This window comes from Orycteropus afer, unplaced genomic scaffold, assembly GCF_000298275.1.
Source record: "Orycteropus afer afer isolate SDZICR_OR568_19922 unplaced genomic scaffold, OryAfe1.0 scaffold00132, whole genome shotgun sequence".
Taxonomy (NCBI): Eukaryota; Metazoa; Chordata; class Mammalia; order Tubulidentata; family Orycteropodidae; genus Orycteropus; species Orycteropus afer.
In genome coordinates, this window is record NW_006921719.1 from 6,338,297 (window position 1) to 6,354,624 (window position 16,328).

The 16,328-nt window shown below is 44.8% G+C and overlaps 1 protein-coding gene across 1 annotated transcript in view; it reads right to left on the minus strand.

The window, feature by feature from the left end:
- Positions 1-16,328, minus strand: part of ALPK3 (alpha kinase 3) — a 63,971-nt gene that overhangs the window by 34,852 nt on the left and 12,791 nt on the right. The window contains exons 4-5 of the mRNA XM_007945175.2: positions 3,401-3,518; positions 1,500-2,796 (exon numbers count right to left, since the gene is read on the minus strand). Of these exons, the coding sequence (XP_007943366.2) occupies positions 1,500-2,796; positions 3,401-3,518 (1,415 nt within the window). The remainder of the gene's footprint in view (positions 1-1,499; positions 2,797-3,400; positions 3,519-16,328) is intronic.

Here is a 16,328-nt window from a genome sequence, read left to right on the forward strand (position 1 = left end):
TATTCATTGTCCAGCTCTCACATGCATATGAGGTGATTGGAAATATCATGGCTTCTGTCAGGCGCACCTTAGTCCTCAAGGAGATATCCTTGCTCCTCAGCACTTGAAACAGTTCCTTCACAGTTGACTTTCCCAATGTCACTGTAGTGATACCACCTTGGTATCACCAAGGAGGGGTCACTATGAGTCAGCTCCGATTCAACAGCAGTGAGTTTGAGTTATATCTAGACTCAACTAGCTTGTCAACTCCAACTCATGGCAATGACCCCATGTATGTCAAACATTTTTTCCTTTTGTTCCTCATAAGAAAGACTATCTTCTTCCTGCCCCACTACTGAATACTGTCTCCTAAGCCCCTGTGAAGCTCTGTCCTCCCTCTGAATCCTGCCATGAAACACTAACCCCAAGGGACAAAATGTTTACCTCTGTCAGTCTTCTCAATTCCACTTTTCCTTCCTTCCCCCACCAAATTCCTTAATGTTATTACCCATCTGCCTCTCTTTGAAGAGTGGACACTCCACTGTCCTCTCTCCTCACAAAACAGTATCTTTTCTCTGTTGGCTACTTGTCCTTCAGCAAATGACGGCATTCCTGTTCCAAAGTAAAGCCATTTCCCTCTATCTCCCACTTCAGTAAACCAATTTACTTAATTGTTCAAACACTCGGCCCTGTGCTAAGCACCCTAGTTCTCTCAACAGCCCTCAGTAATAAGGTCACTATTATTATTATTCCTATTTTATGAGACTCAGGAAGGTAAATAGATTTGCCCAAAATTACACAATAAGTGTAGACAGATTTGAATGTACCTATATCAGATAGTAAAACCTCAGGAAAAACTCCAATTAAATCAGAATCTCCTGGACATTTGGTAGTTTGTAAAAATTTCCTAAAGAACATGCAGGTAGAGAACAACTGTGACTACAGGACTCTACTGCTCTTCAGTCACCATGAAACTCTGCTGCCTCAGTATATCCAATTGCCTCAGTATAACCAGCTGTCAACTCCAACTCATGGCAATGACCTCATGTATGTCAAAGTAGAATTGCTCCATAGGGTTTTCAATGGGTTTTTTCAGTTGATCCCCAAGCCTTTCTTCCAAGATGCCCCTGGGCAGACTCTAATGACCAACCTTTCAGTTACCAGCCAAATGCTTAACTGTTTGCTGCCCAGGGACCCTTGCCTCATGGAAAAAGTCTCTCTACTGGACCCTTCTTTCCTAGGAAATGCTGTCTTTCCTCCAGTTTCCTCTGGGGCAAAGTCCCCCAGGCTGTGAGCTCCCACACCCTCAGGAGAGGGGTCACAGTCAGGCTGTGCTGCCTGTGTCCTGGCATCTGAAGAGTGGCTAGGACGAGGGCCATGCCTGTGGTCCCTGCTCCTGACTAGTGCTCCACCCCCACCCCTACCCCTTCCATAAATAGCCTACTGCTTACAGTTGCTGCAAGAGTTTCCATGAGGTCAGCTTCCTAGAGTAGCTTCTGGGCACCCAATACCCAACTTACCTTTCCTGGAGTCCTATGGCCTGCTCGCCCCTGCAGGGGGCTGTCCCGGGTGCTGTGTTTCCTTCGGGCAGGGGGTGTTGGCACTGGAGCAGAGGCTTGAGTAGGGGACTTCTCTAAGCCCTGAGGCTCAGGTTCTGAAGGCTGACCCAGGGAAGAGTCAGGATGGCTGTTGGTGGTGGGTTCCCCTTTTGGCTTCGGAGGGGCAAATCTCTTCCTGTTGAAAGGCCTCATTGGCTGGGGGGCCAGGGAAGGTGTGATCGGGCCAGGTGCAGCAAGCTCCTTCTCAACTCTTGCCTGGCCAGGTACTTTCCCCAAAGGTATCTCTCTGGGTGCTTTGCCACTTGGGAGTTGAGACCCCTCCTCCTGAGGCCTGGCTGCCTGAGTACTCTCCAGATACATGTCCTTTAGGGAGAAGTATACTTCCTTGCCTAGACCTGGAGTAGGGATAGGGCCTGGGGCAGGGGCAGGGGTCAAGGGAGGGACAGAGGTTGGAACAGGGGCCACAGCAGGGGCATCCTGGGCCTTGTCTTGAGTGCTCATAGTGGAGGCTGGCTTCCTAACACCATCTGCTTCAGAGGACCCAAGCCCCTGTGAGGCCCTACCTCTGGGCCGAGTCTGAACCTGCTCCGTGTTCATAGACTGCTGTACCCCACAGGAGTCAGTCTTGTCTGAACTGGGGACATAGTTTTCAGAAGAACGATGTCCTCGGGCTGCCTTCTCTAACTCTGACTTGCGCAGTCCTTGCTTAGGTTCCTCATCTTTCTTTTTCTTCTTGGCCCCAGACTCCTTTTTAGGAGGTCTCTGGGGCCCCAGCTCCATAGCCTCACAGATGTACGTCAACAAGCCATGCTCCCCATCTACCCCATTCTCGGGGGCTGCCTCCCCATTGGTAGTCACCTCCCCAGAAGCAAAACTGTTGATCAGGCCCAGGCTTGGGTGCTGAGCAGGCTCAGTCTCTCCCTCTTGCCAGGCTGTGGGGGTCCCACCCTCAGCCTCCCTAGGAGGGCCTGAGGGGACGGGCACTTCAGCCCCACTGAGCCGCCTCTTTCGCTGGAAGCGGTCAGGGCTGAGCTTCCGCAGGGTGTCGGCAGCCTCCCCTTCTGCCTCCTTGCCATGCTTCCAGCTCTGCTCGATCTCCCGCATCTTGGCCGCAGCCTTGCGCTTCAGCTTGGCAAACCAACGCTGGTGGATCTTAAACTCGGTCATGGTGCCTACCTCCAGCACCCCTGAGCAGGATACAATGCCCTTGGCATTCTGGGCAGAGGCCTGGTAGATGGCAGCATCTTCTTCTTGGCACCTATAGGTAGGAGCGTAAGGTGACAACTCTTCCCTCCTGGGAAATGCAAACCCCCAACCCTTGCAACCAGAGCCTCACAAAGCTATTGTGTGCTGGGACCCCCAAGAAAGCACTGCCCCTTGTAACATACCCCTGCTTCAGAAATCACCACAGCCAACACCCTCAGTTATAGCTAAGGAAACTGAGGTTGGAGAGAGGGTGGCAGGTGACCAAGATCACACTGTCCTGGAAGGGATTAGAATCAAGGCTCAGGAGAGCTTCCCTCAGAAGCAGGTGACCCAAACAGCCCCTTGTCAACGAAGGATGACACAGTAGCTTTTTTTGGCAGCTGATCTCATGGAAAATGTTTCTATGGGTCAGGACCTCCTCTGGTTGCGCTCAGCTCTCTGGCTGTCAGAAATACTCCCACCCTGGCCTTAGGAGATCCCGGACACTGGCAGGCAAACATGGTTCACAAGGCAGTACAACTCAGCAGCAGAACCCCACCCTCCATCCCCAGAGCCTGTCTAGGCATCTTCATCCAGAAGATTCCATTTCTGAGCACAGCTTAGGGCTATAGGACCCTCTTGAGGACAAAGAGAGGGACCAAGTCCCTCTCCTTCACCTGTAGAGCTGCAGGGTGTGGCGGTTGCCCTGGTGAGTGATCTCATATTTTGGCAAGCCACAGTAGCGGTCCAGTTCGGTGTCGTCCTTGTACCAGGTAACCTCTGGCTCTGGGTATCCTGAGAAAGAAGTAGGAAATCAAGTTGCAGGAAGGCTAGTTCCAAAATAGTGAGAGGAGAGAACAGGATATCATGGCTTCCCCAAGACCACCTGAAGAATGGACAGGACACCTGCCCCAGGTGTGCTGGAAGACCAGCATCATCATATAGTTCAGCTTGTTTTTAGAAGCCAGGCTCTGTCAAAGCTGAAAACTGTTTCCTTTGCTTATTGGAAAGCAGATATAGAAGAGAAATCTCCTAGCTTCCTATAAGAAGGGAAGCAAGGAGTATCCAGAAAGCCTTGGCTGGTGGTAATATCTTTCTTTCTGCAGTGACCTATTCTACACCTTCAACTATAATGACAACGTTATCCTCAGAGATCTCCTTCCCAACACCCCACCACCACCATCACTGCCAAAAGCCTCCTTCCTTCACCCCAGGCTCCTGATTTTGGTATTATGTGGATATCCAGCTAAAACATTCATTCATTCATTCATCCATTCATCCATCATCCATCTACCCACCCATCCATACCTACCTACCCACCCATTCACTACAGTGACATCTACTGAGGTGTCTACCCAGCCCCTCTTCTCTGGAGATCTCTACCCATGAAGAAGAGCATCCAACTGTTTTGGTCACATATTCCTGCCTCCCTGGCCATAGCTGATTGGTCTAGAAGGGGAAGTGTATGGCAGCCATGTTCTGCCACATGCAATAAGAAGCAAACAAAGCTGGTCCGCAATGAAATAGAAAAATGAAGTTGATATTCAGGATAGAATAAGAGATGAGAGACAGAAAGAATCTCAACATGCTTCTAAATACTTCCCTTGCCTGGGCACAGCTGCATTCCTGTGCAATTCCCTAAAAAGCACTGCTAGACTTACAAGTGAATTCTACTTCATGTCTTAAGCTAGCTCCAGTTGATTTTTCATTACTTGTTAGAAATATTCAAATCACCAATCTTTTGGTTAGTAGTTGAGTGCTTAACCATTTGTACCACCCCACTAGGTAATAGTACCTAGTGTACCAGGTACTCTTAGTACAACATATTCACTCCAAAATATACATAAACACAATTAAGCACCTGCTGACTACCAAGCTAGGCTATGAGGTGATGGAGCATGTAAGACAAGGTCTCTGCTCTCAAAGAACTTACTGTATGATAGAAAAGATAAGACGCGTACCCACATAAGGTAGCAACGCACCTCCATCTGTACACATATGCTTAGCTTTCCCTACTGTCTATGGATAAACCACTTCCATTCCCATCTAAAGCTGTCCCTGTACTGGATCATATCTCCTCTTGCCTAATCAAGGATATCTTTCCAACAGTTATCCAGAACTGTCTTGCATCATCCAACATTTCCTCTCTATCAAAGTATAAGAAGCTGTATTGTCTCCTTTCTCAAAAGAACTTCCTTTGACTCCACATTCTCCTGCCTCTATTTTTCTGTTCTCTCCTTTATAGAAAAATTAATTGAAAGAGTTGTCTATGTTCACTGTCTTCACTTCCTCTCCTCCAATCGGGCTATTGTTCCCACCATGTCTCTAGAACTCTCCTGTCAAGGTCACCCATGACTTGTGTATTACCAAACCCAACAGTAGACCCTTATCGACCAATTGGCAGCACTGACCCCACTCCCTATAGCTCTTTCCTCACTTGGCTTTTGGGACACCTCTCCCTTCTGGTGCTCCTCCTACTTCACTGGCCCCTTTCCTCAATCTTATCACTAAGACCTGTAAATGTTAGAATGCTCCAGGGTTCAAGCCTCAGAACCATTATCCATTCTCTGTCCATTCACAACCTAGGGAATCTAATCCTGTCCAGGCATTTTAATTATCTGTATACTGATGGCTCCCAAATTTGTATCTCCAGCTTAGACCTTCCCCTAAATTCCTGGTGCTTGTTTTTGACTGCATATCTGAATTTCTACTTGAAGATCTAATAGCACTCAAACTTAACACGTCCAAAACCAAATCTCCTATTTCCCTCTCCAAGCTAACCCCCACATACCTCCGTAAATGGGAAGTTCATCCTTCTAATTTGGCTCAGGCTAAAAGCTCTGAAGTAATCCTTTATTCCTTTCTCTTTCTCACATCTACTTCATCGAGCCATCCTAAGGCTCTCCTTTTGAAATATACCCAGAATATGATCACTTCTTGCCACTACCACCAACCCAGTCCACATAACCATCATCTCAACCTCCATTTCTGATCTTACTACTTCCATCCTTGTCTCTCCTCAGCCCATTCACAACACAACAGCCAGAGTGACTCTTTTCAAACAAAGTCAGGTCATGTAGTGCCTCTGCTCACAACACCTCCAACCAGTTGTCATCAAGTTGACACCAACTCATGGCAACTTCCTGTGTCAGAATAGAACTGTGCTCACAGGGTTTTCAATGGCTGATTTTTCAGGAGATTACTAGGCCTTACTTCTGAGGCACCTCTGGATGGACTTGAACTTCCAACCTGTAGTTAGCAGCCAACCGCTTAGCTGTTCACAAAACACCCCAAAAAACAAAACCCATTGCCATAGAGTCAATTCCCACTTGCAGCAACCCTATAGAACAGAGTAGAACTGTCCTACAGGGTTTCCAAGGCTGTAGATTTCACAGAAGTAGACTGCCACATCTTTCTCCTGCAGAGCAGCTGATGGGTTCAAACAGCCAACCTTTAGGTTAGCAGCCAAACTCTTAACCACTTGCCACAAGAGCTCCTCACAAAACACCCCGGTGTCCCCATTTCAACCAAGCCCTCATGACCTGGCCCCTATTTCCTCTCTGGCCTTGTCTCCTACCACTTGTCCCCTTGCTTTCTCCTATCCAGCCCTGCAGTCTTTCTGGCTTCTTCCCTAACACACCAGGTTTCTGTCTACTTATTACTTCCCTAAAGAGGTATTCCACACAACTCTAGGTAAAACAGTAACTCTCCTTTCTTGGCACTTCTTATCCTTCTTTGTTTATTTTACTCCACAGAACACATCTCTATCTGACATTTATGAGTTGTTAGTTTATTATCTATTCTCCCCTACCCACTCCTCTGTGGAACTATCAGCTCCATGAGAGCAGAGACTTCACTACGTTATTCACTGCTGTGTCCAGTTTCTAAACTAGTGCCTTGCATAGAATCAATACTCATTAAATCTTTATAGATGGATAAATGAAGTAATACACAAATGAAGTGCTCAGGTTCAGGGAAGGGAGTGATCACCTCTGGCTAGCAAAGTAGGAGAGGATCTATGGCATGAGTGACATTTGAACTATGGCTTGAAGGATGAGCAGAATTTCAGAAAAATGAATCTGGTGCCCCCCATCTCCTCCCCTCACCCCAACTCTAGCATAACCTGTACTTCTCCATCATGGCTGTAATTACAACACTGTAATTGGCTACTTCCATGTCTGTGCTCCACTACTATGCTTAAATCACATGTGTGTGGGAATCATATCTTATTCATTGATATATCCCGACCACCTATTACAGTGTCTGGCACAAAGCAGGTACTTAATAAAACTCTGTGGGATGAATGAATAAGTGAATGAACAAACAAGCAAGAGGTAGTTGAATGAATAAGTGAATGAACAAACAAGCATGCTTGATGAAGGAACAGAAACACAGAGGAATAGGGGTGAAAACAGAGGGCACACTGGGGACCTGTATACAGAAGCAGGGAGCAGGGGAGGTGAGGGTACAGCTGGGTTGGCCAGGAACACACTCTGGGCAGCCCTGGATGTAAAGCGAGCACTATGTTTCCACTGTGAGCTAAAGTCCCTGGTTACATCACTGTGCGGGTGGCCAAGGCCAGCACAGGTGTCCTCACCATCCCATAGGATGATCTCATCCCTACAAGGTCCTCGCCAAAGCCTCCTTGCCAATAACCTGCCCAGCACAGACTTAGCCTCTAGGACATCTGAATACAGTGAGGCTGGGGCTGGGGGCAGGGGTGGGCAAGGAGGCTTGCGGGTTGCTGAATGGCCCCTACAGGCCCAAGACTGGGCTTCAGCCACTATACCACCCTCTAATGCCTTTCCTCACACTAGAGGCCAAACTGACAGCTTAGGATTCCAAAGTAACAATGGGTTTTAGAAGCAAATTTATTTGGGGAGGAAGCATTTTGTCACCTGGATAATGTGAACTATATTCTAAAGCACACAAAAGCAAGAAAGATCCTTCACTCACAGTTGCACACACATATGTACACACATGCATGTGTGTCCACAGGCAAAGTATGTACACACACACACTCAGCCCAGGCAGGAAAGCTCCCAATGATATTAGAGCATGCGGCCTTCCCTTCTCCTCATTCCACCCTGTAGCCTCTGCTTCACAGCCAGAAGGCTGGACTCTGGAACCCAGCTTGGAGATATGCAGCCTTGTCTCAACCATAGCCAGTTTGGAGAAGCTCCAATTCAATAGAAAAATAATAATAATGAATGGCGGTTCAAAGCTTTCAAATATAGATTCTCATTTGCCCCTCATAATAACCCTGTTAAAAACAATAATTGCTTATATTTATTGAAGACTTTAACCAGATTCTGAGCTAAAAATTTTTCATGTATCACCTCATCTAATCCTCACAAAAATCCTATGAGAAACATACTGTTATTAATCCCCAATACAAAAAGGAGAAAATCAAAGCTCACAGAATTAAGGCTTCTGCCCAAAGTTATCCAGCTAATAAGCAGAAGAGCCAGAATTCAAACCTATCTCTTCTATAAAACAGGTAAGGCAAGAGGCATAATTCCCATTTCACACAAATGGAAAATGAGGCTTAGAGAAGTTAGTAACTTGACTAGGGTCACAAAACTGGCACGTGACAAAGTCGTTGATTTCCTTTTCCTTTGTCCAGTGCTCTTTCCACTGGGGTTATAGAATGAATATGCGACTTTTTGCCCGCCCCCCTGCAGCCATTATATTAGATTTATTTCTCTTTAAAAAAAGAAAAAAAAAAGGTTCTTTCTTCAGGAACTTGGTCCTGACTAAAGATTCAATATCTCTGTCTAGCCTGTTGCTAGTTTTCTCATCCCATCCTAACATATGCATGAATGTGGGCATGCACATACATGCATCAACATAGAATCTATGACAGAGTTGAGAAGAGTGGGTGGAGTCACCAGGCTGGGCAGATGGGTAGACAGGTAGCCTCAAGGAGGACATTAACAGTCTGACCAGAGGAGCTCTTGAGGGACCCAAGAGTCAGAAGGCCCATCTAAGGCCTAGTATCCCTCCGTTCACCCTGAGTGAAAAGAATCCCTAGGGGACCTAAGTCCCTTCTCCAAGCCCCCAGGGGCTTGCCTCATAGGCCAGCCAGCAGGGGCACTGGCACAGACACTCACCAGGAAAGCATTATATATACCTGGCAGCCCTGGTGGAGCTGTGCTGTCATCACAGCCTCTTTTAGGGAATGCTACTGACAGGGTGGGAGAAGCAGAGGTAAGTGTGGTCACAGTGTCACACAGAGGCCAGTCTCAGCCATAGATCTATCCACCACACACATCTCAGGGCTAGGGAGACCCAATTTCTTTTTTCTTTTCTTTTTTTTTTGTGATTTGGAGGAAAGTTTACAGAGCAAATTCACTTTCCACACAGCAGTTCACATATACTTTGCCTCATGACATTGACTACAATTTACCCCAATGCAACAGCTCCCTTCCCACCTCCTCCCCATAGTTATCTCTTCCCTGTGTCCCATCCCTCCATGCACTCCTGCCCCCTGAGCATCTCCCTGTACATAAACAGCCCTTCTTTCTCCCATGATTATTCTCTCCAAGGAGTGTATCTACCTCAGGTAAATGTTCAGCTCATATGCCTGTCTTTTGTTTGGCTGGCAGCCACAGGTGTGGGTTCAATTCCAGACCTGAAGGGCAGCTAGGGGCCATAGTCTCAGTGGTTCCACCAGGCTCTATCAGACCAGCAAACCCGGTCGCCTTTCTCCCCCTACCCCCCATAAGACCCAATTTCTAACCCGATTTTGTTTGTTCTCTGACCTTTCTGCATCGCCCCTCCCCCATCTACAGAAACTTTCCTCCTGCCCTAAAGTCTATCTTTTCTCCTTGCTAATTAGAGAAGACTTGTTTATAGTGTACTACATTGATTGTAGGGAGCTCTGGTAGCATAGTGCCTAAGGCACTTGACTGCTAACCAGAAGGCTGGCAGTTCAAACCCACCAGCCGCTCCTCGGAAGGTAGTGATACTGCCTTGGAAACCCAAGGAAGGGTCACTATGAGTCGGGGACAATTCGACAGCACATGACAACAACACATTGATTATAAATTCCTCTATCTTAATTAAATGCATAAAAATCAGGAAACTTGAGAATATTTTTATATGTAAGAGTAGAAAGGGGAAAGAAGAGTAGGGTACAACACCAAGAACATGTATAGGGTTGGGGCAGACAATGGTCCTATAAGTTTATGTGTATGATCTGAATTCCCAGGTGTATAGTAGAGTTGACAAGGGGCAAGGTTGTAGTCACTGCTTGGTCACAGCCAGCTACCCAGAGGGACCGAGTAGTTGAACCTCTGTGCTTGGGATCATAGTCACAGGGGACATCAAACTCAATTGACATAACATAGTACACAAAACATTGTTCCACCTCCTACTTTGGCAAGTAGCGACTGGGGTCTTAAAAGCTTGCAAGCTGCCATCTAGATGCAACGATGGGTCTCTCCTCATCCAGAGCAAAGAACAATGAAGAAAACCAAACAATCATGGAAACAATTAGTCCCAGAGACTGGTACACCATCCGATCTTCAGCCTATATGACTATGAGACCAGAAGAACTAGATGGCACCTGGCTACCAATGTCAACCACTTGGAAGGGGATCTATGAAGGAGACCCTAGATAGAGAGGGAGAATAATGTGGAACAAAACTCAAAATCATTTGGGGGAGAAAAAAAGATAGGGGGGACCAGGTTTGCTGGTCCAATAGAGTCTGGTGGAACCACTGAGACTATGGCCCCTAGCTGCCCTTCAGGTCTGGAATTGAAACCACGCCTGTGGCTTCCAGCCAACAATAGACAGGCATATGAGTTGAACATTTCCCTGAGGTAGATACACTCCTTGAGAGAACAATCATTGGAGAAAGAAGGGCTGCTTATGCACAGGGAGACAGCTCAGGGGGCAGGAGTGCATGGAGGGATAGACACAGGGAAGAGGTAACTATGGGGAGGAAGTGGGAGGGGAGCTGTTGCATTGTGGTAAACTGTGGTCAATGTCATAAGACAAAGTGTATATGAACTGCTGTACAGAAAGTGAATTTGCTCTGTAAATTTTCACCCAAATCACAATGAAAATAAATAAATAAATAAGAGTGGGGTACAATAATGAACTAAGGTATGGATGATAGAGGTAGAGACAATAGTGTTGTAAATCTAAGCACTGAAGGTGCTCCCAAGAAGACTGTGACCCTGGCTGATCATTATGAGATGTGGGGATTATGGTAATTGAGGGCAGAGAAATTTTCTTCTTTGGGTTGGGCTTGAAACAGGGAAAATCCTACTCCCACAATAACGATGGGATTCACAATCAAAAAAAAAATACCCAAGATTCTATGAGCTAGACTCATGCCTGACTTCTCCACATTGCTCTCAAGAAGGCTGAATGGAAGGAGAGATGAGTGTGGTACCTAAAGTTATGTGTCAACCTGGCTGGGCCTGGTTTTGAGTGGCTGGGCAGCTGGAGGTAGTTATTCCCCATGATGAGACTGGTAATCAACTCTACGGTGGAATCTACTGTGAGCAGCTGAGTACCTGTCTTAGGGATATGGTCTGCTTCCCATATATAAGAAGCAGCTTTGAGAAAGATCTTCGTTTTTTGGCACATCTGGATCCTCCATTTAGCCAAGTCTCCGTCTCAGTGGCCTGCCATGTTGTCTGCCAATCTTGAAACTGTTTCTGGACTTGAACTAGTGGCCTGCTGTATTGCCTGATAATTTGGGGACTGTGCCATTTTATTTGGTGACCTTGAATTTCTCAGCCTCAGCAGCCAGAAGCTGCGTAAGAAACACCTCTAGCTCCAGTGGGCCAGGAACAAGAGGCAGAGCTAAAGCTCAAGGTCAAAGGGCCTTCACCCAGCCCCTAGAGCTGGCACTCTGAACTCAGATTTCTAGCTTCCTAAACTGTAAGAGAATCACTTCCTGTTTGTTGAAGCCATCCACTCATGGTATTTTCTGTTAGAGCAGCACTAGATAACCAAAACAGAAGGGGAGTCATCCCTATGCCTGGACCTTTCCAGTGTCCCCAGGCCTACACAAGAGCTGCTGTTACCAAGGCACCAGTAGTGTAGCACAAGTTGCAATGTGAAAAATGAAAAAGATACTGATTTTGTCATCAGTCAGGGTTTGCTTGGGTCACTTGCATATATTATTGAATATCTTCTGTGTGCCAGCTCCAGAGAAGCAAGAGGCATCAGGAATGCTCCCTATCCTCACATGGTCTTATTGGATAGAAATGTAAACAAAGAAACAGTGCCATGGAGGATAGAGCAAGAGCTCTCTGTGGAAATGTTGGAGATGACTCACAGAGGATGAGCCATTTGAACTAGACCTTGAAAGATGGGAAGCACTCTGCTTCCAAAGACTTCTCCAAAAGAGTCAAAAGAGAACCTACAGATTGGGAAAAAATATTTGGTAATGACATTTCTGATAAGGGACTTATCTCTAGAATTTATAGAAAACTCCAACACCTCGATAACAAAAAGACAAATAATCCAATTAAAAAAATGGGCAGAAGACATGAATAGACACTTCACCAAGGAGGATATTCAGGCGGCCAACAAACATATGAAGAAATAAATGCTCACAATCATTAGCCATTAGAGAGATACAAATCAAAACAACAATGAGATACCATCTTGCCCCAGCAGTAGTAGCAAAGTTCAACAAGACAGAAAATAAATCCTGGTGAGGATGTGGAGAGATTGGGACTCTCGTACACTGCTGATGGGACTGTAAAATGGTACAACCACTGTGGAAAGCAGTATGGGGGTTAGAATTAGAAATATCATTTGACCCAGACATTCCATTACTAGGTATACACCCTAAAGAAGTGAGAACCATGAGAAGAACAGACATATGCACACCCTTGTTCATTGCAGCACTATTTACAATAGCCAAAAGATGGAAACAACCTAGGTGTCCATCAACTGAGGAATGGATAACCAAACTACGGTACATATACACAATGGAATACTATGCAATGCTAAAGAATAATGTAGAATCTGCAAAACACCGCATAACGTGGATGAACTTGGAGGACATTATGCTGAGTGAAATAAGTCAATCACAAAAGGACAAATATTGTATTAGTCTGTTATTGTAAAAGTTAAGGAAAGGTTTATCTATAGAAGGAAATTTTCTTTGTTGGTTACCAGGGGTGGGAGGGGAGGGGAGGGAACGCTGTTAGATAGATAGAGATAAATATTGATTTGGGTGAAGAGAAGGGCAATGTACCAAATGTGAGTGATCAACATGGTGGCATTGAGGAAGAGGTAGACATAAAGAGGTACAAACAAAGATGAACCCTTTTGCACACACAGTACTGCATTGTCAATGAAGGAAAACATGGGTATACGGGTGGATAGATGGGTGGACAGGCTGAACGAGTAGGTATGTCTTTGAAGCGGGAAGTGTACCCAAGACTATGAATAGGGTTGGCAAACAATGGTCCTATAAGTGTGTATGTATGATCTGAATTCCCAGGTATATAGTAGAGATGACAAGGGACAAGGCTATAGTCACTTCTTGGTCACAGCCAGCTACCCAGAGGGACCAAGTAGTTGAACCTGTGGGCTTGGGACCATACTTGCAGGGGACATCAAGCTCAATTGGCATAACATACTAACACAAAACATCATTCCACCTCCTACTTTGGTGAGTAGCGACTGGGATCTTAAAAGCTTACAAGCAGCCATCTAGATGCAACAATAGGTCTCTCCTCATCCACAGCAAAGAAGAATGAAGAAAACCAAAGATTCGTGGAAACAATTAGTCCTTGCAACTGGTACACCTTGAGATCCTCAGCCTATACAACTATGAGACCAGAAGAACTAGATGGTGCCCGGCTACCATTGTCAACCACTTGGAGGGGGAGCTGTGTAGGAGATCCTGGATAAAAAGGGAGAACGATGTGGAACAAAACTCAAAATCATTTGGAAAAAAAAAAGGGGGGGACCAGGTTTGCTGGTCTGATAGAGCCTGGTGGAACCACTGAGACTATGGTCCCTAGCTGCCCTTCAGGTCTAGAATTGAACCCACACCTGTGGCTTCCAGGCAAACAAAAGACAGGCATATGAGTTAAACATTTACCTGAGGTAGATACACTCCTTGGAGAGAACAATCATGGGAGAAAGAAGGGCTCTTTATGCACAGGGAGACAGCTCAGAGGGCAGGAGTGCATGGAGGGATGGACACAGGGAAGAGGTAAGTATCAGGAGGATGTGGGAGGGAAGCTGTTGCGATAAATTGTAGTCAATGTCATGAGACAAAGTGTATGTGAACTTCTGTATGGAAAGTGAATTTGCTCTGTAAATTTTCACCCAAATCATAATTTAAAAAATAATAAAGTAAAAATAAAAAAAAAAGAAAGAATGGGAAGCACTTTGCCAGACAAAGAAGGAACAGGATTCTAGATAAAAAAAAACAGAATAAACATGCCATCTATTTTCACTCCCTCCCTAAAACCCACTACACTATATACTAACTGGACTTATTTTATGAAGATATAAGACGATGAAGATGGGGAGAACAGGCAAGGAGAGCAATAGGAACAACAAAATTTTGAAAGCTGGGAAGCAGACAGACAAGTGGAAACTGACTTAGCAGACCTAAGGAAAGTTAACCCTAAACTAGCAGTGGGAAAAACAGAGAATGACCCTTTTAATACCAGAAAATTCCCAAAAAGCGTAACAGCTGGAAATCAGGTATCTTTGAAACTGGGAGCAAAGTGAAGGAGGACTGGTTAAAAGTTGTTTGAGGAGAAATTAGATCCCTTGATTCCCTCATTCACTCCATGCCATTGAGTGTCTGCTCCTTCCCTACTTCAATCAAAGGTGAAGTTTATTTTTCCAAAGGCAAAATTTTGGATTACAAATAAGCCAGTACAGGTGAGGGCAAAACTACTCTATGGAAAACAAAAAAAGTGTAATAATAATACATATAAAATAAATGCATTATGCAGGCAGCCCAATCCAATTCTCTAATCTGGGTAGCTCCCCAAAAACCTTTGTCTTTCAGGCAAGGTACTAGAAGAGCATTCACTAGGGAATCTAGCTATACAAGAGGAAGAAAGCAAAGTAACTTATTTTGGCAGTTCCCAACAGTAGTCACCCAAATCACCCTATAGGAAAGACCCAACTTTTCTGGACCCTCCTACTTACTCAGAACTTCCAATCATCCTTTGTCTCCCACTCTTAACCATTATCTGACAGCCAAGAATTTCTAGATGTCTACAGAAAGCCTTTAAGTAGAGGATTAAGGACAAAAAGGAATTAAAAAGTAAATTGTAGGAAATACAAACTATTTTGTGTTTCCTAAAGGAAAAGGAACTTTTTGAAAACTACCTTTAATAGACTCAGAGAGCTAAGAGAAGATATTACATTCATGAAAAGAGCAGGATACAACAGAAAATGACCAAAAAAAAAAGCTCTTTAAAATTGAAAAAAAAATCAATAGATGAGTTGAAAGATAAAATTGAAGCAACCTCCCAGAAAGTCAAGTAAAAAGACAAAGAGATGAAAGAATAAGAAAATTAAAAACCAGTCCAGGGGAGTATATATCAAAATAAAAAGAGTTCCAGAAAGAAAGAACAGAAAATGAGAGGAAGGAATCAACATGAAAATAATCCCCCATTTCCTAGAATGAAAGGACAGCCATTTCCAGATTGAAAATATACAAGTATGTCACAGCATGAAAAGACATCCATATTAAGATAAATTATTATGTTGAACTGACAAACATGTTACATATTTTTACAACGATAAAAAGATAAATCGTTATGAAGTATCAGAACACTGGGGACAAATAGGAGATCTTACAAGCTTCCAGAGAGAAAAAAACTGGTCACTTGTCTTCCCACTTTCAACAGCAACACTGGAAGCAAGAAGACAAAGGAGCAACAAAAGTCGTTACAATTCTGGAGAAAAATTAACTTAAAATTCTATACCTAGCCAAACTCTCCATCAAGAAGGACATTTTTAGACACAAGGAGTCTAATTTGAGTTCCTGTGCACTCTTTTAGGAAGCTACCAAAACAAGAATGTAAACCCAAATAGAGAGAAATGTGAAAAAATAACCCAGGAAATTCATCACAGGAGAGAAGTAAAGGGAATCTACAGGATGATAATAAAGGATGACAACTGTGCATCAGACATTCAGTAATACTGGAGCAGAATGACTCGAAGGAGAGATTGGTCAAGAGTTGTCACCACAATGTCCCCTACTGTTGTACCAACTTTAGGACCTGATGCAACTACTAAAGGATGTCTTTCTATGAAGCCAGGGAGTAAACCAAGAAAGATAAAAACATCAGATCTAAGAAACAGAATCAAACCCAGAGGAAAGGCAAAGGGAAAACCCAAGATAGCAGCTGTCAATCAGGCCTAAAGGGCCATCAGTTCATATGGAAGAAGAACAGAGATCTCCAAGAGGGATGTCACCAAGGAACATCACTGGTAGATTATTGATAACACGGATCATGTGGAAAACTGTATTAGAAGACTATTAGAAAGTATAATACAAATTACCAATCAAAAACTAAAAAACCAAACTCACTGCCATCAAGTCAGATCCACCCATAGCGACCCCTCCTTGGGTTTCCGAGGCAGTATCA